The sequence below is a fragment of the Pinus tabuliformis genome, chromosome 8 (genome assembly GCF_031772625.1).
Source record: "Pinus tabuliformis cultivar Carrire ecotype Pingquan chromosome 8, CPIR1, whole genome shotgun sequence".
In the NCBI taxonomy this organism is placed as follows: domain Eukaryota; kingdom Viridiplantae; phylum Streptophyta; class Pinopsida; order Pinales; family Pinaceae; genus Pinus; species Pinus tabuliformis.
This window is the reverse complement of record NC_142294.1, coordinates 918,680,933-918,707,084: the sequence shown is the minus strand read 5'-3', so window position 1 is coordinate 918,707,084 and position 26,152 is coordinate 918,680,933. Positions and strand designations below refer to the sequence as shown.

The following is a 26,152-nucleotide window of genomic DNA, read 5'->3' as shown; positions in this document are numbered from 1 at the left end:
CCCAGATTGTATTCAGAAATTGCATAATAATAAAACCCTCAGATAGCTGCACCGGTTTTCCCGCATTGGGTTTTTCCGGGGACATTAGTCCAAAAATAATGGTGTCACTTGTGTGCTTGTTTTGTTTCATTTCATTGATGATCTGTAATGTGTTGAGCATATACTTGTATTTATTTTCAGTATTTACATGGTAAATAACTTGTTAATTAATCAGAACAAGTAAGCAGAAATAAATCAGAAAGTACATGGAGGGTTTCTAACTGTTTGACTTAGAAACATCAACACTTTCCTAGGAGAGACTCAAGAGTGGGACTTGCTTGCTTCTTAAGCAAGGTGCAAAATTCCTTAGGATAGGGGAATAGGGATTTGAGGGATTGGCATAGGGAATGTGACTTGCAAAGGTGCTACCTAAACCCTAAAATCCTTGTGGAACTTGGTTTCCCAAGTGGTTTTTGAAGAGTTGACTTTAATAAGATATGGGACCACACGAGACGAAGTGGACCCAGGTTAGGTCAAGAGGAGGGAGTTTAGCAACCAATGATGCGATTGACCTAAACAAGGAATGGAAGGGGATCAAAGAAAGGATCTTCAATAAAAGGCAATGCAATGATCCCAGTGAGATTTCTAGCCTAAGGGAAACCAAGGGCAAGAATCAGTCTTCGAGCTAGGGCTTGCGATATTTTAAGGTCCCATCGTCGAAATCTCATGAAATTTGGAGGGCTTCTTGAGGACACACCAACACAGTGGTGGAAAAAAATCGAAGTATTTGGATGGCTAGATTGTGATATATTTGATGCCTTAGGTGACCTATGGGGATAGACCTAGAAAGGAGAGGAGAAGGTGAAGAAAAATAGGTTTTAAGGTGATCATCTATGGTAGACCAGTGCCTAATCCTTTGGGGAGATTGGAATCAAGAATGATTATGAATTCGGATTGAATTTTCTTAGTCAAGGAGGCCTTAAAGGCAACTTCACTTAGCACTAGGGCAAAGGAGAGCAACTTCAAAGACTTTATACCTTGTTTTACAAAATAGATTGCTTCTCAAGATTAATTTCAACAATGAAACATCCTTAGGAACATTCACTCATCATACAGGGCCCATACATGAAGCAATACTATCTAGAAACAAAAATCCCACAACTTCGCAATAATGGATGCAACAAATTAGCCCTAGTATAGCAAAATCCCAACAACAATGTATGTGACAAGAATAGAAAAAGAATAGCATTAAAATTGCTCTTACATGTATTAGAGTATATCCAACCATCAAAATTTTTCCAATCAAGAAGCTCCAAGATAAGAGAAAATGATCCAAACATCAAAATTCATTCCATGCTCCATAATTTCGTCCTGCAAGAAGGATAGCAAAGTTCTTAGAAGAGATACAAGTCCAACCAAGTGATAATGCTAAAATGAATCCTCATCACTTCTATTTATACACTTCTAATGAGTTTGATTTAGCTATTTGGGCCTACATTAGCCCCTAAAATAAAATAATGTGCAAAATAACTAACGTTTGGTGACAAGCCCACCAAACTAGCTCATAAACAAAAGAACAAGCCTCTCAAGAGGTCAAATGATCAACAATACATGTCGTTGGGCCTTCTAAGAAGCCTGATGAAGTCCATAAGTGCCACAATGATGAATAGAACTCCCAAAAGTAGTGGAAAAGGGGTTGGCCCCTTGTTCTCCAAATAATAAACTTGTGGTGCTCCTAATGGGTGTGAGGGCACACAAGTAATCTCATAGGTGTCCAAGTAGGTCGAAGATGCCTGTAGACCATCTATAAAGGCTCAGATGATGGTGTAAGTGATGCCACACCAACATACAAGTCCTGGTTCATTTGTCAAGTGCATGGTACAACTGTAGGGTCGGCTGGGCATGGTGAACTAGGTGCATCTTCCTCGTCCAATAGGTGAATCTCGAGCAATCTCTGAACATATCTGAGGATCCATGGAATGCTGTCTACTGTTGTGGTCCAATGGCTCTCAACACACACCCTACATGTGCCAATGTAGCCCTCAGGAGGGTTAGGACCAGTGTTGCAGGAACGTCCCCCCCAAGGACCTGGAGGCAGAACTATGTCCTGTATGGATCTGTCATTGATCTTTTGGCTGAACTGCGGATCTGAAAATCAGATTTGCGGTTCCGCCTTTTTTTGGCGATTCGTGGAAAGTTGGATTTGTGGGGGCCCAATCTGCGGTTCTTGATGCCCGATCCACAGATCCATAAAGGATTGGGTGCAGATCTGTGGAGGTTCAGGCATGTATCCACCGCATATCACGAGTGGATCCGAGAGGAGGTGGACAGTTCACACGGTTCCATGGGTTTTTTTGGAAATTTCAAACTGTTATGTGAGGAACTACACTTTCTGAATATTCCCAAGGTGCCCCTTGATGCTCCCTAGACGCTTCTTAGATGCTCCCTAATGGTAATGTTAAATTCTTAAAGTAAAAGTGATATTCTCCTTTATCTTTCATTTCCATCATTTTACTTAAATTTTTAACATTACCACGAAATGACTCAGGATGTTTGAGAGTGGTTCCAACCTCATAAGACTTCATATGGAGAAAATAGAATTTCATATCCCATTCAAAATTCAATAGACTTAACAGTTTTTAGGATCAATGGGATTGTGGCATTTCATTGGATTATATCATGTATGAGGGCATGTGATTGGTATTTAATCAAGAGCACCAAGCCCTATATGTACCCCAATGTTGGTGTTGTTGATTGTTGAACTTCTTTGTCATGCCCTTAGCAATTATGTACCCTTCACTCAAGTCAAAATCATTGATCAGGCATGTTAAGCTTTCTCTACCATATTATAAGGCTTGGATTACGCTGTTTGATCAAAATTAGGCAATGTTGACTAATATCCTTATAGAATTGAAGTAGAGGCAAATGCTCGACAAGAGAAGAGGAATCTAGATTCTAGATGGTTGATGCTGGGATAATTAATCATTGATGTACAATGGATGCCATATCTATCTTGATTTATGAAAAAATATGCATGTTTTCATGTCTTCTACAACTAATTTGGTATTTGGGATGTTTTTTTAATATATATATATAGTAGGTGCTTCGCTTCCTAGATTTTTGGGAAATGACGCTTCTGTGTCCCCGCTTCGTGCAATGTTGGTTAGGAACCCGTATAAGGAGACCAAACCCAAAATGGAGACCATCTGCAATCCTGCATAAGATCCAATACGTCCCCTAGCCTTCTAGTACAACAAGTCATCAAAGGAAATCGAGTAAAAGAACTTAACCATGGACAATAGGGGGCACTTCATAATGGTATGCCCTTCCATAGTGGGCTTTGGCATGTGCTAATGTCTCTAAACTACAAGTGGGCTTAACGAAGTATCCTATTAGGTGGTTTCTACTTTTAAAGGGGATAGTATGTCCAAAGTACATCCTTTAAAGGGTGGTGGCATGTGATAAAGAGATGAATGGAGTAGGGAGTGAAAGGGGAAGCCCTGGGCCACATGCTGGGGTACAAGGGTAGTTAGTAAAAGGGAAGCCCACATTTGGGTATATAATGTATAGGAGGGAGAAATCGTGGTACATGAGGTGCCCCGACTTTGATTTTTCCACCCCTTTTTATATGCCTTTTGCCTTTTATGATTTTTCTTTAATTAACTGCTCGGGGATCAAGGGATAAGAGCATGATGTTTAAGATATAACAGTGGATACCCCCTTTAAGGTAGGGAGGTTCATTGCCTACCAGGTGTTGGGACGATCATAGGTTCCTGAATGATAAAGGAGGCTCATCTAGGGCCTATAGGAACCAGGGTGATGGCCATGATGATGGGGTAGAGCTTATGTATTGGATTTTTCCCACGTGCTAAATGTGTTTGTCCTGACCATCTTTTGCATTTTGTGGTACATATTCTTGTTTAATGTGGCCAATTATGCCTTTACTTTTATTTTCAACTGCATCAACCTCCGAGGCATCATTCCCGGCCCGACCCAAGGTGTGGGCAAGGGGAGGGGGAAAGCTAACCCTATGTGGACCCAATGGAGGAATGTAGACCTAGGTGGGATAAATGATGAATGGGGTTATAATGAGTGGAAGGGGAGTGATATATGTGGATGAGGGAGCGAGACCATGCAACCAAAATCAGGGTTTCCCATGCAGTACCATCCCTAAAGCCCAAAGGTCAGTAAAAGAGATCCCACGAGACTAGGGTCTAAGGTTAACATCCAAAAGAGGCCTAGGGGACAAGAGCACAGACCTAGCGCACTCTTTCCGTTGAATCCCCCCATTAATCTATGCCCAGAAGTATCCATGATAAACAAACTACAACACTCAATTGCCAAATGACAAGGCATACCTTTAGGTTCGGGAGGCCCATCTTCAAACATACAATCATAATAGATGGGTGAGGGACCGCATGGATGGCTTAGGTTGCAGAGAAATGGCACAACTAGGTAGTTGGTGGCTGCAAGGGGTTGCTTTTTGTTGGCTGAGGACCATTTTGGAGAAATTTTTTCTCCTAGGGGTATCACCCACAAAATGGTGGGTAACAAGCTGCACTGTGGGTTTCTTGCAGCGAATCACCCCAAGCCATATTCTAGAGCTAAAGGAGGTCTGCTCAAGGATTCAACCAATTTTGCTAATTGGGAAAGGTTATCTTAACTTCTACTCGGGTCTTTCTTCCAGAAGGAAGATAGATGGTCTGGTCTCCTGTATATAAGTTTGGTCTCTTGTATATAATATTGGCGATCACACTGAAATGATCATGAAGGCTGCGTTGTTAAGGCCTTTCCTCTTTTTCAACCTGGAAATCCTATTGAAACTCAAACACCATGCGTTCTCCTCACTTGACTCTGTCTTCTTTGTGTTCGAAGGTAAGATCCCGATCCCATTGTTTGACAGAGCGAATGCTAGGGTTCCGCCCTTGTAATTTTTGGTGATCGAGAGTCGAGAGCCGTGATCTCAGAGCTTCCCCTAAAATATGTGTAGGGAATCGACCACATTACTCACGATGCTGGGTTGTTTGTGCATTTCTTCCCCAAAACTCCTAGGCCAACTGATTTACCATGGGGCATGATACTCCATTTTTGGAGTAAAAATGTAAAAAGATAAAAAAATAATAAAACTATTTTTTCAACTCGTATTTTCAAATTATCCCCCTATTTTTTTACTCAAACTTCATGCAGATTACTCGTTTGATGCAAAATTTAATTCCTCATCCAAAGAGCATACTTTCGATGGACCCGTTACACGAAAAATGAGAAATGCATGAAAAAACGTGATTGCAATCACGTTTTTCATGTATTTCTCAATTTTCGTGTAGCAGGGTCCATCGAAAATATGCAACATGTGTACTCCTTGGATGAGGAATCAAATTCTGCATCCAACTAGTGTTCCTGCTCAAAATTTGAGCAAACCCATAGAGAGATAAGTTGAAAATACGAGTTGAAAAAATAATTTTTTCTTTTTTCCCTCCAAAATTTGATGATGTAATGTAATCTTATTTTATTATTTCCACTATTATTTTATAATTTCTTTAGGAAGCCCATTTTAGACCTCAAAATTCCCCTAATGAGCATCAAACCCATGTTTAAATAAAATTCTTTTTCTTCTTTTACATAAAATACAAATTGATGTAAGTACAAAGATAAATATGAACACTGAACCTAGTTACTTTTCAAACAAATTTTGCCCTAGAAAAGCTCTAGTTTTCCCCACGCTTTAAAATGGGGCTTATTGAAGGCTTCTTGCTCCATAAATTGAAGGTATACATTTGTTGGAAGCCTTTTCTTGGCCTTTGTGACCATACGTCGATCTATTTACTTTGCTAATTCTCAAGCCCTAGGTCATGTTGTGTTTTAATTAAGCCTATTGGAGGATGCACATTGCTTCATTATGCTAGCTAAGCCCTGTTCTTAGGTTGAGTTATCCTCCTTAAGCCTGTTTTGTTACCTTATCTCTCGTACTTGATAGATCCTAGGTGACCTAATATAGGGAAACCTCCCTTGTGGTGAAAGTTCACATAAGAGCAGGAAGTAGTGGCTGTGGTGATAGTGGGCCACACCTCATATTGTTGTCTCTTGGTCTAGCTCTTGTCTTGCGAGCCACCCTCACAAGACCTGCTAGATTGAGGCAACACAGCAAACACCCCTAGTCAACGATGTTTAAGTAATTTGATCCATTAGGTGAGATCTTTATTGTCTTTCAAGCGGAAGGAGGACGAAGTCCTCATCTCTAACATGCAAATGATTGAGCCTAAAATTAACGATATTCTTGTCCTTGGCTTGACTGGGAGAGAGGCGTGTAGATTCATAAATACATTCTTGTATTATTAAACGGTGCATCTGACGTTGTGAGGTGACAAAAATTTGATGGAATGATCAAATATAGGATGCTTTGCTTAGATGCATCTAGTACTTGTATAGTTGAAAGTAAAATTGCATATGCAATAGAAGAAATGAAATCAAGGATGGGATCACTGCTAAATCGGAGAGGCCATTCTGAGAGCTTATATATTCATGAACTTAGTCTTGTGCATTTGCACGTTGTTCTGTTTTGGACCAACAAATCGGTTGCTCAACATTTCCATCACTTCATATTTTATGCTTGTCTGCCTCTTGTTGTTGCATATTATAAGATAGGGACCGACAGGTTTTGCCATTCAGAGATTATGTTTTCTGCTTGCTTAATTGTTACTGTTCTTTTTCGTATTGGAAAATGGACTAATGGGTGCACAACTCTCAGGCCTAAATCCTTTGTTATATCTTTATGAGTCATCTCACACGCTTTTAGTTTTCCTGGTAATTGATTTGTTTTCAGGGAATCTGGTTAAATGAGCATCGAGACTATGGTGGTCCCCGTAGGATTTGCATTACGTTAGAAGGAAAGAAAAGGGAAGATACAAGGTCTAAATTTGTTTACGTGATCCTTTTCTTTTGAGGGAATAATAAATATTCTTTAAATTTGCTTCTTCAAAGGTCATTACCTAACGGATGTTTATTTGATACAGGAAATACACGTAATCTACTTAAAGCAAACAGATTGATAAATCTTCATCTTGGAAGATTGCTGGCATATCTTAATTTTTCAGGGTTCGTAAATCATTCACGTGTTTTATGATATTAGACTAATTGAAGCTACGAGTGTAATTCCTATGCCATATGCATCATTGCTATATATGCAGAATGCGTTAGGGCTATACCTGTTTTGATTAAGCCTTCTGTGAATGTATATGTACAGTTTATTCATATGATTGTTTGGTATGCTATTTTAAACTAGTGTGCAAAAAATACTTTTATTCGAGTTGAATACTTGTAACTTATTTAACTATATTTCAAAATTGTTTGTTTAAAGATTTCAAATTCTTCTATTCTGCCTCTATCCTGGAAAATCCCAAACTAGCATAAAATTAAACTACATACTGGAATTTCCCAACTAGCATAAAATGAAAACTAGTGTATGAAATAAAATATTCCTAACCCGTAATAGTGGTAACTATTTTGTTGGCAGACTTTGATGCTAAATGTTTGAGTAATGGGTTTGAGAGAAGCAACAATTAATGGCTCTTTTCTGTAAGACATTTATGATTTTTAATTATTTTATTTTTGTTGGCAGACTTTGATGCTAAATGTTTGAGTAATGGGTTTGAGAGAAGCAACCATTAATGGCTCTTTTCTGTAAGACATTTATGATTTTTAATTATTTTATTTAAAGACATCGATGTATTGTTTGCAATTATTTTTTAAAATTCAATTTAAGTTAACTGTAAAACAAAATGTTTCCGAGCCACATTATTTCTTGCAAGTAGGTGGCTAGGTCATATCCCTTTGTTATGAATATAATTCTTATAAAAATAATAAATATAAATATAAATATGATAATAATAAATAATTAGTTAATGGTTAGTTAGTTAGTGATGAAGACACATGTTTTAGAGACATGACTATTCATAAAAGGACACCTTCCTAGGGCATATAAGCAGATCCTCATTCTCATTTATAATCATCTCATAATTTACATCAATTCAATATACAATATTCAATATACAGTTACATGTCTTATAATGGACATTTACGTCGTTGAAGTATTTTAAAGATTTCCGCTGCGTATATGGCCGTTGGTCGTTACATTGGTATCAGAGCCACGTTCGCTGATCACTAGTTCTTTGGCTATCAACCCTCTGTCAACCTTGTGTTGTGTAATTGAAGCGTTTTGCTTAGAATTTGGAGATTCTTGAAAAAAAAAAGAAAAAAAAAAGAAAAAGAAGAAAAAGAAAAGAAGAAAAGCCTTTGGCCATTGACATTTCAATTATTCTAGTAAAAAGAAATATAGTCCGTTGTAAATTTTGAAGGAGAACATTCATATATATAAAAATGTTCTACATTATTGATAAAAAGTACATGATAAAGCCAAAAGAGAATTTTCCCAAATATATTTAAAACTATACATAAGAAGATGAAGAATAGATAATATTATTTTGATTATTTATTAAGTGGTTTACAAGCTCGTGGTATTAACAACCCATGGTGATTGCCCATTGTATTTTCAAGGTAAAAGAAAAACAAAATGAATGCAAAATCTCTTTATGTGAATGGTAAGTTTTACTTTTACGTGGAGAAAATTAACAGAGTCAAAGACGCATAAGTGGACATATATTTTATATTATACCCCAAAGAGGTGAATAGCCACGTTTCACTAGGGTTGTAAATTTTTAAAAAAGAAAAGAAAATATTATAAATAAAAAAGAGAAGTATTATATTACAAAGGGTATTTTAAAGAAAAATTCAAGTCATAAAATTATTGAAAATATATATAAGTACAAAGCGGATATTATTATAAAATGTTATTTAAAATATCCATATATTAAAGTTTATGAAGGGTTAAATATAGAACTATAAAAAGACATAAGGATAACAAGTTATAACAAAGGAATACTATTTTTTAAAAGCATTATAATAAATATAAGGAGCAATTTATTTAAATAGTGGAGCTATATTAACTTTTTTTAAAATGGGAAAAATATAGAATCGAGAAAAATAAAAGTTAAGGAATTTAAAAATGCGTTCAAGTTTATAAAATAAAATGATACTTATTTTAAAGAAGAAGTGCATTTTTGAAGAAAAAAAATGAACAGTCTAATTTGAAGATGAACAAAGAAACTATCGATTCCATATATAACTCTACATTTTGGATCAAATGTCCTATTTTGTCGAACAAAAGATCAATATTTATCGATTTTAAAAAATCGCACAATATTTTATTTAAAATTTCGAAGATTGTTTACTTTAGAAGAATATCAAGATAATGCCCAGACACAAACTAGAAGATTAAAAGAAGAAATCACAAAACTTCAACAAAAAAACAACGCTCTAGAAAAGAAATATAAAAATATCGAAGATCGATTTTATGAAAAACCAACAGAAAACAATGAAGAAATTTGGCATCTAAGGGACCATGATGAGAAATTACTTTCACAGATAAAAAAAAAGTCCAAGGTTAAGAAAAAAAAGACTAAACCAAGAAAAATAAAGTTTTGATAAGGAATTGAAGGAGAGTCCATTAGAAAAAGAAAAAGAAAATTTGTGCCTAAAAACCTTTTAATAAAAAAATATTAAAGCAAATAAAAAATTTAAAAGATAAAGAGAAAGGTACTGAGGACAAAGTCAACAATTCAGAAAATGACGAACTTTCACTTCTAAGGAATCATAACCAAGTCTCACTTACGCAAATAAATAATATTAAAAGTGACAAGAAATCATTGAATGACAAGTTAGAACAACTTCAAGAGGTAGTATCAAAGTCTCTAGTCATTTCAGTCCAAGTTGAACATAAATAGACAAATACCGATCCAATGAAAATCATAACTCAAGCAGAGGATAAACCTATTGAAGTGAAGACACATGCAAATGTTGCAGTTCAAACGTTGGACATTCCAAATGATGATTCAGTAGCTAACTCAACAACAATCCCTGAAGGAAATAAAAAAACAACCACTAACATGATAAGGAAAGTCCAACCATAAGAATTATTTATCGACATCTAAATCACAGGAGAAAACTTTCCAATCAATCTACGTACTAGTATCACTTAGAACATAAACGACAAATTTATGTTCCAAAGAATACTAAAGTTTGTAGAGTCCACTCCTACAATAACTATTCATCACAAATTTCCAGAGCTGAAAAGATTCCATAGAAGATTAATATAGGATGGTTTGATCTATTCTCAGTACGACAATTTTGTCTATCACTCAAAGCATCATATCATCTTGTATCAACGAAGATGAAAGCTCAAAGACGAGAAGATATTCTCAATAAGCTTAGAGGACAAAGCTTCTTGAAGAGAGAGGCAATGTTATGAATATAATTAATATAAAAATAATAAATATAAATATAAATATAAATATAATAATAATAATAATAAATAATTAATTAATGGTTAGTTAGTCAGTAATGAAGAGGCATGTCTTAGAGACATGACCATTCATGAAAGGGCACCTGCCTAGGGTATAAAAACAAATCATTATTCTTGTAATCATTTCATATTTTACATCAATTCAATATACAGTTACATGTCTTACAATGGACATTTATGTCTTTGAAGTATTTTAAAGATTTTTGCTGCGTATACGATTTTTGGTCGTTACACCCTCTGTGATAAAATCTAATAACTAGAAATGTAAAAAACAAAAGGAAAATGAATCTATAGATTAACACAAAGCAACAAAAGGAAAATGAATACATATATTAACTCAAAGCTTTTAACTCGTCATGAGAAAAAACAATTGAAAGGCATGTGCATTACCAATTTTGGAGGGCTACTCCAAAGTTCAATTTGAATGGTTTTGCTATAGCTTGCTCTTTGATATTGAATTGCCAAATTCAATTGTACACTTTCATTTTTCTTTTTATTAACTTATGAATATCATATTATTTAGTTTAATTTGACAATTTTTAAACTAGGGGAAAAATGAAGACAAAATAACATAGAAAAGCTCTTGCACTTTCTGCATTTACAAAGAACCAAATAATGTTAATGATAAGAAAGGCCTTGAAGGCCAATATTCATGCACTACCTCTTCCATTCAACGAGGAGCTTGAAATGTTGTTGCCAATGATTTTTGAAGGAGGTGCATCTTGGGTAGGCTGTAGGGAAGTTGCTTCTCTGTCTATCATGGATGTTGCAATTCCCTCCCATTAGATCTTTTGGGTAAGTTAGAGCTATCTTGGGGCTACCCTGAGCAAATGTTGAAGCTTATTGTAATATCCATGCTGGTTTATGATATAAATCCTTGTACTTTGCTGTTAGGTTGGTGAGTTGGAGTCATTTTGTAGGCTTGCGTGCCTATGTATATGTGTATATGGATTTTGGGGCTAGCGTGCCCAGGTACATGTGTCATTTTGGCAAAGTGGTTGAAGGGCTAAGATTTTAAATATTGTAACCTGTGTACATATTTTTATATATTAATAAATAACAATTGGTTGTGGAGCCCACTCCACGGATAATATGTTAGGATATTCCGACACATAGGAAATAGTTAAGTATAACTTGGTCTAGTATAGAGTTAGGTAAAGTGTGTTTCTTTACTATGTACATTTTGTAACCTACAATCCGACGGTTCATTCTCTCCTCAGTGTTACCGACACTTGATCCGTGGCTTAATACCCGATTGGTCCATGATCTCTATTTAAAGAGCATGGAGGGTCATTTGTAGGTTAACCGTCCCTGAGAGAAGCTTATGTAAATTTTTCATTCTTTTATCAATAAATTGCCTGAAGTGGCCGCGTTGGCTCAGGCCGTGGACTGTTTCCCTCTTTGAGGGTTTTACCCACGTCAAAAGTACTGGTGTATTGATCTGTGATCTGTTTGTGAGCGGTGTCCTTTGGTGTTCTATCTGAGGAACTTACCCTGTAAATTCCTACATGGTATCGGAGCTATTTGAGGGCCGCGTCCATTGGTGGTCCAAATCTGAAGCCGGTAGAACTGCATTCGACTATCGTTTCCTAGATCTACTGTTTATGACTGCTTTCGGGCCGAGAGCACTGCTCCAGTTGTGTTGGGAGCATCTGTTCCAGTGAGGAACCCCTTTCGTTTCACGCGAAAAGGTTTCCGGTAGCCCTAGCTGCGTCATTTTTAAGATTTGGAGGTATATAGTGTTTATTTGCAGTTTACAGTTATTTTCTCTCTGTTTATTTTGGTTTCGGTTTATTTAGCCTTTTTTATTACCGGATCTATACCTTTCATTTCTGCGTATGCTCTTTGCCCCGCGACTCTGTGCGATCTGGGCAAATCAGAAACAGAAAGGAAGGATTTTTCTCATGCGTATGCTCTTTTCCGCTGCGCCTTAGTGTGATATCGGAAAATCAGAAACATTAAGGAAAATATTTAGTTTTCGGCTAAAGCCAACTTTGAGCCGCAAGGTTCGTTTTTTTTTTGTATGTCCGTGTTGGATTCTGTGTTATTTGTTTTGTAGGGAAAAAGAGCTTTCTCAAAGCAAGCACGCAACCCAAAGCTTCAACCCCCCCCCTCTCTCAAACTTTTTGTATAGCTCACTTGGTCCAAAGCTAATTTATGAGAGTAGAGGTCTTGAGTTCAAGTCTCCTTTTTGTGGGGGCGGATTTTTCATCCCCGCACATTCCCGCACTTCATCAACATCTTCATCAAATTTTCTTCAAAAAGCCATAACTTCTTCATCCGGAAGCCGTTTTCAGAACCGTTTTTTTTGAAACAGCCTAATTTTTCGAGATCTTTCCATTGGAACACTTAGTTTCAGCATCTATAGCTTCAGTTTCTGTTAAAATGGAAAGTCCATGCCAAGTTATTCTTGACAGCACCAACTACTTCTAATGGTGGTCCTACATTGTGGATTTACTTAGAAGTAAAGGTCTTTACAGAATAGCCTCAGGCCAAGAAACCAAACCGAAAGATGAAGATAAGGCAGCTAAATGGGAAAATAGGCAAGATCAAGCATCTGGGTTGATAGGGATGTCTATTTCTCCAGATCTTAGATTCCATATTGCAGAACTTGATACTCCTGATGAAGCATTGAAACAGATTACTAAAATTTTTGGAATCAAAAATGAACTTAGAGCCCATCAACTTGAAAATGAGTTGCTTACATTGGACCCCAATAATTTTTCTTGCATTGAAGATTTTTTTGTCCAAGTTCAAGACCCTTAGACTTCTCTTGGAAGGTGTTAAGGTTAAGAAAGAAGATAGTAACCTTATCTATTCCATTCTTACTAAGTTGGGACCAGCCTACTCTGTGTTTGTTTTCACCTTCCATTCTACAAGAGAAGCCTTCATTTCTCAAGGACAATACTACAAGTCCCCTTCCTTTGATTCTTTTTGTGATTCTTTAATAAGAGAACAAGAAAAACTCTTACACCTTGGTCTTCTTAATCTTGGAAACTCTTCTAAGAAAGCGTTAGCCACCCAACAACAACCAAATCCAAAGAATCCTAAGAAGTTGTATCCTAAAAGGAATGGTCCTAAACCAAACAAGGGTCCTAAGCAATTTCAGCCTCAAAATGAAAAATCATTTCAACAAAATGATAAGACAAATAAAAACAAAGGGAAGAAGACTGATAGACATTGCAACTTTTGTAATCGAGATGGCCACTTAGAATCCAAATGCTTTAAGAAGATGGGAGCCTTGGAAGCAGCAATGAAGAAGCATAATATCCATTTGGAGCACTCTTCAACTTCAACTTCATCTTCAGGAATGGCACTTTCTGCATGTGGTTGTCAAGCATCTCGGTCTGGCTATGCACTAAATGTATCTTCTTCTTCTCATTCTCATGAGTGGCTCATTGATTCTGGAGCTTCTTATCACATGGCCAAAAACAAAGCCATGTTTTCTTCTTTAAATGATTGTAACACCAAAAATATATATGTTGGTGATGATAGATCTCTTAGTGTTGTAGGGACTGGAACTGTTCATATAGGCAATGGTCAGTTTAATGATGTATTATGTGTTCCAACCTTATCCTGCAACATTCTATCTGTATATTAGATAACTCATTCAGGTGAAGGTAAAATCGTTGAATTTTCACCTCACGATGTTGTAATTAAGGACCTAAGAGATCCTAGACAGATTTTAGCTACTGGCATTGTTGATGATTCTACAAGGTTGTATAAGTTTCACAACTTTGGGTCATAAAATCTTCCCTCAGTATTTGTTGCTCATAACGATGAAGTGAGCAAACTTTGGCATGAGCAATTTGGTCACTTAAACTATCGCTCTCTTTAGAATCTATGTAAAGAAAATATGGTGACAGGTCTTCCAATGGTATCTTGCAGAGATGGTGTTTGTTCCGGATGTGTACTTGGAAAACATCATCGGGATAGTTTTGAAAAACGTGCCTCTTGGCATGCCTCAGCCCTTTTACAGCTCGTGCATAGTGATTTATGTGGTCCACTTCCAGTTGTTTCATTCTCTGGCTACAAGTATTTCTTAACTTTCATTGATGATTTCTCCAAACGCACTTGGGTATACTTCTTAAAACTCAAGAGTGAAGTATTTAACATGTTCTTGGCCTTTAAGGCCTTTGTTGAAAAATAATTTGGACATCAAATTCTTAAGCTAAGATCTGATAATGGCGGAGAATATGTTAACAACAAATTCATCAACTTTTGCACTGAGAATAGAATTCAAATGCAACACACTGTTCCATATACTCCACAACAAAATGGTGTAGCTGAAAGGAAGAATCACACCTTAAAGGAAATGGCTAATTGTATGCTTCAACCTAAAGGACTTAGTCTTAATTATTGGGTAGAAGCAATTAACTGTGCAAATTACATAATAAATCGCACTCCTACTAAGGTTTTAAAGAATATCACTTCAGAAGAAGCATGGAGCTCAATTAAACCGGATGTAAGTCACTTTCGTGTTTTTGGAAGTGAAGCATGGGCCCATATTCCAGATGAGAAACATAAAGCTTTAGAACCTAAGAGTGAAAAATGTATTTTTGTTGGATATTCTGAAGATGTCAAAGGATATAGACTTATTCCACTTAAGTCCAAAAATGTTATCATTAGAAGAGATGTAAAGTTTGCTGAAAATATATCGGCCTACGAGCCTAGTTCGGCGGATGTGCCACCTCTCCCTATCTCTTCTACTTTTGAAAATATTTCTTCTTCAGATGATGAAAGCGAGGATGAAAATCCTCCCCCACCTTCTTAGGATCCTCCTTCAGCTCCTCAGCTTCCAAAATGGGTCCGTGCTACTCGGGATGCAGTAGGTGATCTTGCCGGTGATCCTACAGATCAACGACATACACGTTCTCAGTTTGATAGAGCCTCTTCTTTACTGGCTCAAGCTTCAGTGAATTATGATCCTGACACCTTTGCAGAAGCTTCAGGACATCCAGATTGGGAAGCAGCTATGATGAAGAATATCATTCATTATTGGCAAATGATACATGGGATCTTGTTCCTCTACCAAAGGGACGAAAACTTGTTAGATGCAAATGGGTTTACAGAACCAAGTATGGACGAGATGGGAAAGTTGATAAACATAAAGCTCGTCTTGTTGCTAAGGGTTTTTCACAAGTTGAAGGCATTGACTACACTGAAACCTTCTCCCCTGTTGCCAAAATGAACTCTATCCGCCTTGTTCTTTCCCTTGCTACCTCTTTCAAATGGGAAGTCCATCAGATGGATGTTAAATCTGCCTTCTTGCATGGGGACTTGCATGAAGAAATCTATATGGAACAACCTATTGGCTTTATACAAACAGGCTCCAACCTTGTATGTCGGCTTAAGAAATCCCTTTATGGTCTCAAGCAAGCTCCTCGAGCTTGGTATGCCAAAATGGATAACTTTCTTTTAGAAAATGGCTTTTCTAGGTGTCATTCTGACAATACTATCTACACCAAGAAAGTGGGCAAGTCTCTTATCATTCTTGTTCTTTATGTTGATGATCTTATCCTCACTGGTAGTGATCCCAACCTTATAAACCATGTGAAGTCTAGCCTTAAAAGGAAGTTTGAAATGACAGACTTAGGACACTTACATTATTTTCTTGGTCTTCAAGTCTTGCAATCCAAGGAAGGTATTTCTCTTTCCCAGTCCAAGTATGCTTGTGATATTCTACGCCATTTTCACATGGAAGACTGTAAGCCAGCTCCTTCTCCCTTTCAGTCTGGAGTCAAACTTTCAGTCGCTTGTACTTCTCCTGAAGTTGATGCTACCTTATACCGTCAACTTGTAGGAAAACTTTTGTATCTAACCCATACTCGTCCTGACCTTTCCTTTGCCGTTGGCCTTGTTGCTCGGTTTATGCAAAACCCACATGAAAGTCATTGGAAAGCAGCTAAAAGAATACTTCATTATGTTTGAGGTACAATTCAGTTTGGGATTCATTACAGTGCCGAAGCAACGCCTCTATTGGTTGGTTTCACTGATTTCGATTGGGCTGGTGACCCTGATGATCGGAAGTCTACTGCAGGTTATGTGTTCACTCTTGGTTCAGGACCTATTACATGGGCTTGCAAGAAACAAGGTGCCATTTCTCTTTCTTCTGTAGAAGCAGAGTATCGTGGTGCCGTAGAAGCTAGTAAGGAAGCCTTGTGGCTTCGTCAGATCCTGTCAGAGTTTGGCTTTCAGCAACAACATCCGACTACACTTTGGTGTGATAATCAAAGTGCCATTCAACTATGCAAAGATCCAGTCCAACATCAGCGCAGCAAACACATTGAACTGCACATGCACTTCATCAGAAAGCTCATTCACGACCATGTTCTTGAAGGGAAATATTGTTCAACAGATGATCAAGTTGCAGACATCTTTACAAAGGCTCTCACAGAGGCGAAGTTCACTAAACATCGATTTATGGTTGGAGTTCAGGAAGTTGTCACTAAGGGGGGATAGGCTCTAGTGCCTCCTTCCTTCTCATATTGTGTCATATTTGTAAATCCTTCAATCCTATCCCAAGTTGTTCTTAAGGGGGGATGTTAGGATATTCAAACACATAGGAAATAGTTAAGTATAACTTGGTCTAGTATAGAGTTAGGTAAAGTGTGTTTCTTTACTATGTACATTTTGTAACCTACAATCCGACGGTCACGATATGTAGTGATCCGACGGTTCATTCTCTCCTCGGTATTACCGACACTTGATTCGTGGCTTAACACCCGATTGGTCCATGATCTCTATTTAAAGAGCATGGAGGGTCATTTGTAGGTTAATCGTCCATGAGAGAAGCTTATGTAAAATTTTCATTCTTTTATTAATAAATTGCCTAAAGTGGCCGCGTTGGCTCAGGCCGTGGACTGTTTCCCTCTTTGAGGGTTTTAACCACGTCAAAAGTACTGGTGTATTGATCTGTGATCTGTTTGTGAGCGGTGTCCTTTGGTGTTCTGTCTGAGGAACTTACCCTGTAAATTCCTACATAATAGTATAGGGGGCAAAGCAATTCCACGGTGACAGGCAATGGGTTACGGTGTTCAGTGTTGGGGAAAGGCCACTCGAGAGCCCACGTGGCTTTAGGGGAGGTGCCACATGGCGAAGAGGGACCATGCATTATAAAATATACTCAGAGGGCTATTACCCTTACATTCATTACATCCATCAATATCCATCACCATTAGTTATTCATCATCATTACCATCACCCATGGGTGTAGTTAACTAGTTATTTTGTCATTCAATCATCATCGTTTTTAGTATTCCTGATTCATTCCTTTGTAGGAGGTGGACAATAGAGTTCGGTTATGCACCTGTGGGTGAACCTGGGGTGCGGGTTTTGGAACTAACCAGGGATTTTTAGTCGGTGAGTCTAATGCTTAGACTCTAGAATTGACTGGAGTGTTGGTGATCAATTGGCAAGCCTTGGAAGGTGGGCATCACAGAGGGACTGACAGGTCTCGAAGAAGGTCATGCCACTTGGGTTTTGGAACTGACCGAGCCAGTATGGCCTGGAAGGGTGCCTAGAAGCCTTGGAAGCAACCCAAGCTCTTGGAGTCTAAGATTGTAAATATTGTAACCTTTGTACATATTTTATATATTAATAAATAATGATTTGCTTTGGAGCCCACTCCACTAAAAAGAGTATAGGGGGCATAGCAACTCCATGGTGATAGGCAATGGGTTATGGTGTTCAATGTTGGGGAAAGGCCATTTGAGGGCCCATGTTGCTTTAGGGGAGGTGCTACATGACGGGGAAGGGCCATGCATGCCACATGGCGAAGAGGGACCATGCATTATAAAATATACTCAGAGGGCCATTACCCTTGCGTTCATTACAACCATCAATATCCATCACCATTAGTTATTCATCATCATTACCATCACCCATGGGTGCAACTAACTAGTTATTCTGTCATTACATCATCATCATTTTTAGTATTCCTCATTCATTCCATTGTGGACAATGGATTTCGGTTATGCACCATTCGGTGAACCTGGGGTGTGGGTTCTAGTACTAATCGGGGATTTTTAGTAAGTGAGTCCCGTGCTTGGACTCTGGAATTGACTGGAGTGTTGGTGAGCCTTGGAAGGTGGGCATCATAGAGGGGGTGGCACGTCTCGAAGGAGGTTGTGCCACTTGGGTTCTGGAACTGACCGAGCTAGTTATGGCCTGGCAGGGTGCCTAGAAGCAACATAAGCTCTTGGAGAACCCTATTGTTGAGAAGTTCTTGGCTGGCCGTAAGGCGCCCTGGAAGGTGGGCATCACAGAGGGACTAGCAGGTCTCGAAGAAGGGTGTGCCATGTGGATATAGGTCTGGGGACACATAGCACAGTGGTTGGAGTCATGGCTATTAGGTTGGTGCCTTGGCCATGGATATGCTGTTATTGGTTTACCGTTTCCTGTGGAGTCGCAACCCCAACTTGAGGGTAACTCATGGTTGAGAGTGATGAACCACGAGGTCTATGGCTGGGTGGAACATGGAGAGATCACAACTAGTTGCTCTTTTATACAAATAGAACCCTGATTTATGTGTTTTGTGATGCTATGATTATATCTACCTTTATATTCCGCTATGTATATTTATTGGCATGAATTTTTTTCACAATTACTGATTAAAGTGGGAATAAATGATTTAGATGAGCATTCACCTTCATTGCTATAATGGTTTATACATTTATGATGTTATATTGCGATAATTTGTGAATATATGGTAAAACCCTAACATCAGATTATAGGCATGATCATTATTAATTAATTATTTCCACTGCGCTATAATATAATTTATTTGCATTCTGGGTATCTGTATTTGCATTCATGTATACTGAGTACTACACGACGTAGAAACGATTGTAATAAGGTTAGGGTTTTCACTTTCGTGGAGAATTCATGTAATATAAGTGTCGTGGTTGTGATAGCGTTGCTTAACATGAAGCTAGGGACGTTATAACGTGGTATTTGAGCGAAGTTTATAACATTGGGCTTGGTTGGGCATAATTGGAGGTGAAATGAGAAAATTGTTAGATGGTGTTATCGTTGATGCCAATGTCAGTCTTTGAATGCTCTTAATATATGTCAGTGGATTGCATTAATTGGAAGCTCCAATGGACAAGAAGCCTTGGAAGGAAGAGAAGGAAGCCCAAAAGTTTAGAAGCCCCTGTGGTGTGGTCATGATGCCCCACATTTGATGAGAAAATTGAATGGTAAAATCAATGAATTTGCAAGCAAGACCATCATAGGATGATGATACTTGTCATGGAGTTTCTAATGGTGGGTGGCATGTCAGATAACTCCTCACGGTTGAGGAGATATGCCTTCTCAAAGATGAAGCCCCGTTTAGTGTGGTCAAGGTGACCCAAATGAGATGCTAAAGGTAGCTTTATGATTGGTAAAACTTGGCATTAATAATTAAGAAAATATTGGATAACTTATGTGGCTCGTGAGCTATCCAATTCTTCCCTCCAAAAGTGAAGATATTCATTATGAAATTGGCTTCAAAGGAAGCATTAAGGTTGACTCTTTTAAAGGTTGAGCTTATATTTGTTTGAAGGTCAAGTAAGCGTACAAAAAAAATTGAATTTATTGAGTTTGATTAAGGTAGGATCCATGGGTTTAAGGGCTAGTTGGCCCCCCTTCTAGACCCCCTCATTCCACAATAAATTAAGGGTTTGTTTCTCTCCTAAAGGTGTCATTTTCAAATGTTAATCTTAAGCAAATTGCTTTGTTATATCTCTGAGGCCAGGGTAGAATGAAAAACAAGAGGCGATCGAATTCTGAAAGGGTTTCTAGGCTTATTTAATTATATTTTTGTGGAGTTTTTCACTAGACAATGATATTTATGAGGCTATTTGATCCTATTTGATGCTAGTTTAATGCCCTATTCTAAGGCCTAATTTAGACCCACCTAAGGCCTAATTTTGACCCTCTGAGGCAAGGCATATCTGAGTTGTGTTAAAAGCCATTATTTGAGGCATAATTCAACACTCTGAAGCAAAATCCAAGTTCTATCTTGACACTGCCTGAGGCCCGAGCTAGGGCTAGCCTGACTGTTGTGTTGAAGGCTGCAATTAGGAGACCTAATTAATGCATGTTGAAACTATATATCTATGGCCGAGTTTGCTCAGACCATTGTCAAAAGGGCGAGTTCCTGGCTTTATATACTGTAGAAGAAGGCAAGTTTGAAGCTCATTCAAGTTAAACAAGTCGACTTTATTTGAGTTTGAGTTAGCACTGTTTGGTCAGTGTTAGGGCCATGTCTAAGGTAGAGGTTAGAAGGCAAAAAATTGTGAATTAGATGAGCTCTACTATGCTATTCATAATCCATAATTGATGTTGTTTAAGTTTTGATTCTAAGCCACATCAATACCATAGTAGCCACAAACATAAATGTAAGTTCAAGGCCATAGTGTAAGGATTGGTTGATTCATCTTGTGCTGGTTGGAGGCCTATTTCTCTTAGACTCTGATTTGATACATTACACTATAATATATCCCTTGTAACATTTATTTCTATAATATATTTTTTCTTAATCATCTACCATGGATCTATACATTATCCTCCATCAATGCTTGCCATGACACACCATTGAAGCTTATGAGGATGCTTTTATTGTATTGCAAAGAAGTTTATATACTATTGGTGATGCATGTTGACAATGTTTGTGTGAGAGAAGGACCTTGTTGATTATATAATAGTGGAGCAGAGAATTGGGATGCTGTTTGAACAAAGAATTTGCATTGTAATGTTGCTATGAGTGATACATTGTCATGAGAGGGGAGCTATAACTTGAGTCAAAGACATTCGTGTAATTGCTTGGATATCGAGAATTGTTATATGGCACATGTTCTTTAGGTTTATTAATGTTGCTAATAATATGGGTTTATTGTTGAAGCTACTAAGTTTGACAATGTTAAGCAAATTTAATTGTTGAACGGAGCTTGTATTATAGAGTTGTTAATGAGCCAGGGATTATATTGTTGATGTACAATGTTGTAAATGTTACTGCCAATGTGTATCCTACCACTAGTGTCATATATCACCAAGAAAGGCTGCATGTCATTGTTGGTTAGAGTTGTTGATGAGCTAAGGTTTGGCAAAGACATATGATTGTGTTGGGCAAAGCTAGGGATTGATGCACTGTCAAGCATATTTGTTTGTACTCAGAGGACCTTTTGAATGATGCTAACCTTCATCTAAGTCGCTGATGTAGATACATGTACCAACATTTTATACTTTGCTGTATTGTAGATGTCATCATTGTAAGAAAAGATTGATTGTTGATTTGTCTCTGATGGTTGATATGGTTGGAGATGCTGTTGGGGTTTGATGGATTGTTGAGAAATTAAAGTTTCTTGTATCGTCATTGGTCAGAGTGGTATTGAGATGCTGCTAAGGTTTTGTTAGCAAGATGTATTGTATGAGTAGATGCATCAGGGTTATTGATATCAATGGTTGGGTAGTAAATGTAGTGGCTAATCAATGTGACCAGAGTAATCTATCTTATTAATTTATCTTCTATCTTCAAGGTGGTAAGGTGGTGCAAGGCAGAGATTGAAGTCTCCTTCAGGTTGGAAATTGAGAACACTTCAGGGCGACAAGGTGGTGGTAAGGAAACAAATTGATGGTGCAGGGTGTTGGAGCATATTATCAATTGGAGTTGATAAACTAGGGTGTTGGAGATGATAAAACAAGGGGGTTGGAGCGTCCTTCTAATAGTTTGTGGAGAATCTTGGAAATTGGAGCTTCATGTTGATGTAATCTTTAAGACTTGTATTAAAAGTGTTCGATGGTTTTTTACTCAGAAGGGTTTCCACCTAAAAAATCTTGTGTACTGTTTATGATGTTATGCATTGCTGATTGGTGTTGTTAACTGTTTAATATTTACATGATATGATTAAAGCTGTTAAAACGTGTCTAATACTGATTCACCCTGCTCTCAATATTGGTGAATATTCCAACAATTGGTATCAAATCCAGTTCCTTTAGTTGCAGCCTAACAACTGGAAGGAAAGTCTTATGAGATAAGAAATGGGAAATTTAAGGAAGAACACATCTAAACAATCAAAGGAAGTCTCTGGTATTGTAGTGATCTCAAAATTTGTTACAACTGATGAAGAGAATCAGGTTGGTCCAACTCCATTGTTCAATGAAACATAATATCAAATACGAGAATTCAGAATGCATTAGAGAAATTTTGAGGTCTAAAATGGGCCTCCAAAGGATTATTATAAAATAATAAGTGAAATAATAAAATAAGATTAGATTACCTCATTAAGTTTTGGAGGGAAAAATTTAAAAACTATCTTTTCAACTCGTATTTCAACTTATCTCTCTATGATTTTACTCAAATTTCAAGCGGGAGCACTTGTTGGATGTGGAATTTAATTTTGCATCCAAGGAGCACCCATGTTGCATACTTTCGATGGACCCTACTACACGAAAAATGTGAAATACATGAAAAAAACATGATTGCATTTTCCACTGTTCTATGTTGTTACAATCAATTTATCCCAATTATTAAATTCAATTAGAAATCAATTCAATCTTCCGGTAGTAAATAACAATTGTAGATAGAAAAATTAATGCAATCTACAATAAGAGACAATCATAAGCAATGACAAGGGACACAAGAATTGGTCAAAGACTAGGGAAAAACCCCACAAGGGGGGAAACCCTTTTAAATTCTTCTTCTTATTACATTGTCATAAATGTTCAACAGAAAGTGAAAAGTTCCAAATTTATCAAGAGTTAAAATCAATGCTTTGACTATCCAAAAGAGTCAACCAACCAATATAAAATGATGAGCCACTATTCAAATCCGTCCTAAGTCAAATATGGTCAAAGTCAAAGTATGCAAATCTATCAAAGTCAACAAAATTCAAATGTTCCCTAACCAGTCCAATAGTCAATGGTCAAACTGCCCTCCAAGAGCTCGGTCAACAATCAATAAACTCGACCTTCAATGCTAGTCAAACCTCAGTGAAAACAACCCCAAAATTCACGGTCAAACCTGGTCAATAGAGAGAGAAGGTTTGCAGTTAAATGCAATCAACATGCCCATAAAACTTTGGTCCTTGTGCCAATAAATGCTGCCTTCCAAAACATGTCAAAGTCTAGTCAAAGCAAGTCAAACGTCCCAAAACAACCCTGGTGAACGACAGTCAAAGTCACCTAAACATAAGTAGAATTTGGTAAACAAAAAAAGAAGACTTCCTCCTTCACACGTGTGAAGAGAACCTTGCAATTTTCAGATGTACGAACCAATGAGATAAGAGAGAGATGCTTGATGTGTTGTCTCCAAATGAGGTTCCTTGACTTGTATTTATAGGCTTTGGAGGAGGGCTAATTAGTCTCTTAGGCCAACCTTGAATTTTGTGCCATTGCGAGTTTTCTATTTAAAAATTAACTTTTCCTTAATCAAATTATGTTCTTCCAAGGGAAATTTGGAGCTTCTTTGAATGAGGAAGATTGTCCAAATGAAGGGATTTTTTCCTCGAGTTGCCAAATTAACACTCCCTCTCAGTTGGGGAGAAATTCCGACTGCAATATATGTCCCATATCAAATATACTATCATCGTCAAGTCATATATCGTCTCTCTCATCCCTGCTCATATTATATTTGCTCATATGCTGAACACTCTCGAATCTAAAAGAAGAATAATTTGACATCATAGGGGATCTCAAGCTATTGACCTCTATCCAATGAAAATAGGCGAGATCCACATACTAAGCAAGGATTAGAACTATCTTCTTGTTTAATCAACAAATGAGATACCACCTGCTATAGAAGGCAATGATCACATCCATCCTACGTCTAATGACAATGGGCGAGATCCATCTACCATCTACCATCAAGGATCACATCAATCCTATTGTTTAATCAACAAGCGAGATACAACTTGCCACATAAGGTAGTGATCACATCCATCCCAATGTTTGCTGATTTTCCCACATTGACCCTCAAGAGTCAAGTGGTATAACACTTGCATCCTCAATACCTGAGCGAGATACCACTTTCCATGCGAGGATCACACCATCTCAAGTCATCTCAACCCATTGGCCAGATGGCGAGGCAAACCCAACAAGCCCCACTTGTGGGTAGGATGCATATTCAGGTATACTTTGTTAATCATGATAGGGGGAGATACCCAACTTGTCATAAATGATAAGGATCACACTACCTATGGTGACAATAAGTGAGATACTAATTACCTCAGAGGGTAAGGATCACAACCATCCTATTGTCCAGAGACCCCTTAACCCTAGGATCTCTCAGGGTCAATTCCTCTCCTTGTGAGCTCAAACGGGGGGGAAGAGCATAACTCAACGTCCTCGATTAGTTGGGACCCTTATCTAGGAGGGTCACATCCATTACTTCAAGATGCTCTATGAAGACTAAGAACTTCCATTTCGGCAAAGCCTTGGTGAGTATGTCTGCTATTTTCTCGTCAGTTGAAACATGATGGAGTCTTACGTCTCCTCTCTGTACCATGTCTCGAATGTAGTGGTACCTGATGTCAATATGCTTGGACTTGTCATGAAATATGAGATTCTTTGCCAATCGAATCCCACTCTAGTTGTCGCAATATATCACTATAGTATCCAGGACTCGCTCATATATCTCTCTAAAGAAATTCCTCAACCAAACCGCCTCACAGCTAGTCATGTTAGCAACAATGTACTCTGGCTCGACCATGCTCAAAGCTACAAGGTTTTGTTTCCTACTCATCCAAGATACCATTGTAGACCCAAAAATAAAACATCTTGATGTGATCTTCCTGTCAATGATGTTTCCAACCTAGTCAACATCAGTGTATCCATGTAGTCATACATCTCTGGTGGCATATCTCAAGCCAAGGTTAATAGTGCCATGCAAATATCTCAATATGTGTTTGGAAGCAACCCAATGTGCATGAAGGGGATCCGAATTGACTCAAAGTTTTCACTGCAAATAATATGTTCGGACAGGTTTTTGCAAGGAACAAAATGCTCCAATAATTTGTCGATACTCAGAGGGGTTCACCAAATCAGGTCCAACAACGTTTCCACGCCACTTTTCGAAGTTCATCTCCATTGGAGTGGCCAAGGATTTACATTGTCATTCCAAATCTTTCAAACAACTTGATGCCATATTTTCCCTTAGAAATGAAAATATTTACAGGTTTGTCAAACCTCTAACCCCAAGAAGTAATGCATCACACCAAGTCATTCATTTCGAACTTAGAGGCCATCATCCTCTTACATTCGAGCATCAGGGGCTCAGTACCTATCAAGAATAGATCATCAACATATAAAACCAAAATCAAAGGCACACCTTGGACCACCTTGAAGTAGAGGTTAGGGTCAACACTACTTCTCGTGAATCCAAGCTTCACCAAGTAACTATCAATGCGAGCATACCAGGCTATGGGGGCTTGCTTTAAGACATATAATGTTTTCTTCAATCTGCAAACATGAGTCTTTCTGTCTTTCACTTCAAATTCCCGAGGCTGCTCGACATATACTTATTCTTGTATTATGCCATGAAGAAATGCAATCTTTACATCCATCTGGTGAAGGGTCCATCATTGGCTTGCAACAAGGGAAACACTCAATCTAATGGTAGTGTAGTGGGAAATGGGAGAAAATATATCATCATAGTCTTCTCCCTCTTTCTTGGAGAACCCTCGAACCATGAACCTTGCTTTATACTTCTCAATGCTTCCATCAAATTCATGCTTGATTTATATAACCACTTTGAAGTCAACAAATTTTCCTTTTGGT

General features: G+C 37.8%; 1 protein-coding gene across 2 annotated transcripts in view; it reads left to right on the top strand.

The window, feature by feature from the left end:
* The window catches only part of LOC149238518 (uncharacterized), a 186,713-nt gene extending 179,364 nt beyond the window's left edge, over window positions 1-7,349 (top strand). For both annotated transcript variants that reach the window (XM_089373061.1, XM_089373062.1), the window contains exons 8-9: window positions 6,800-6,885; window positions 6,990-7,349. In XM_089373061.1, the coding sequence (XP_089229187.1) occupies window positions 6,800-6,885; window positions 6,990-7,002 (99 nt within the window). In that variant the 3' untranslated portion in view covers window positions 7,003-7,349. The remainder of the gene's footprint in view (window positions 1-6,799; window positions 6,886-6,989) is intronic.
* The last annotated feature ends 18,803 nt before the right edge of the window (window positions 7,350-26,152 follow it).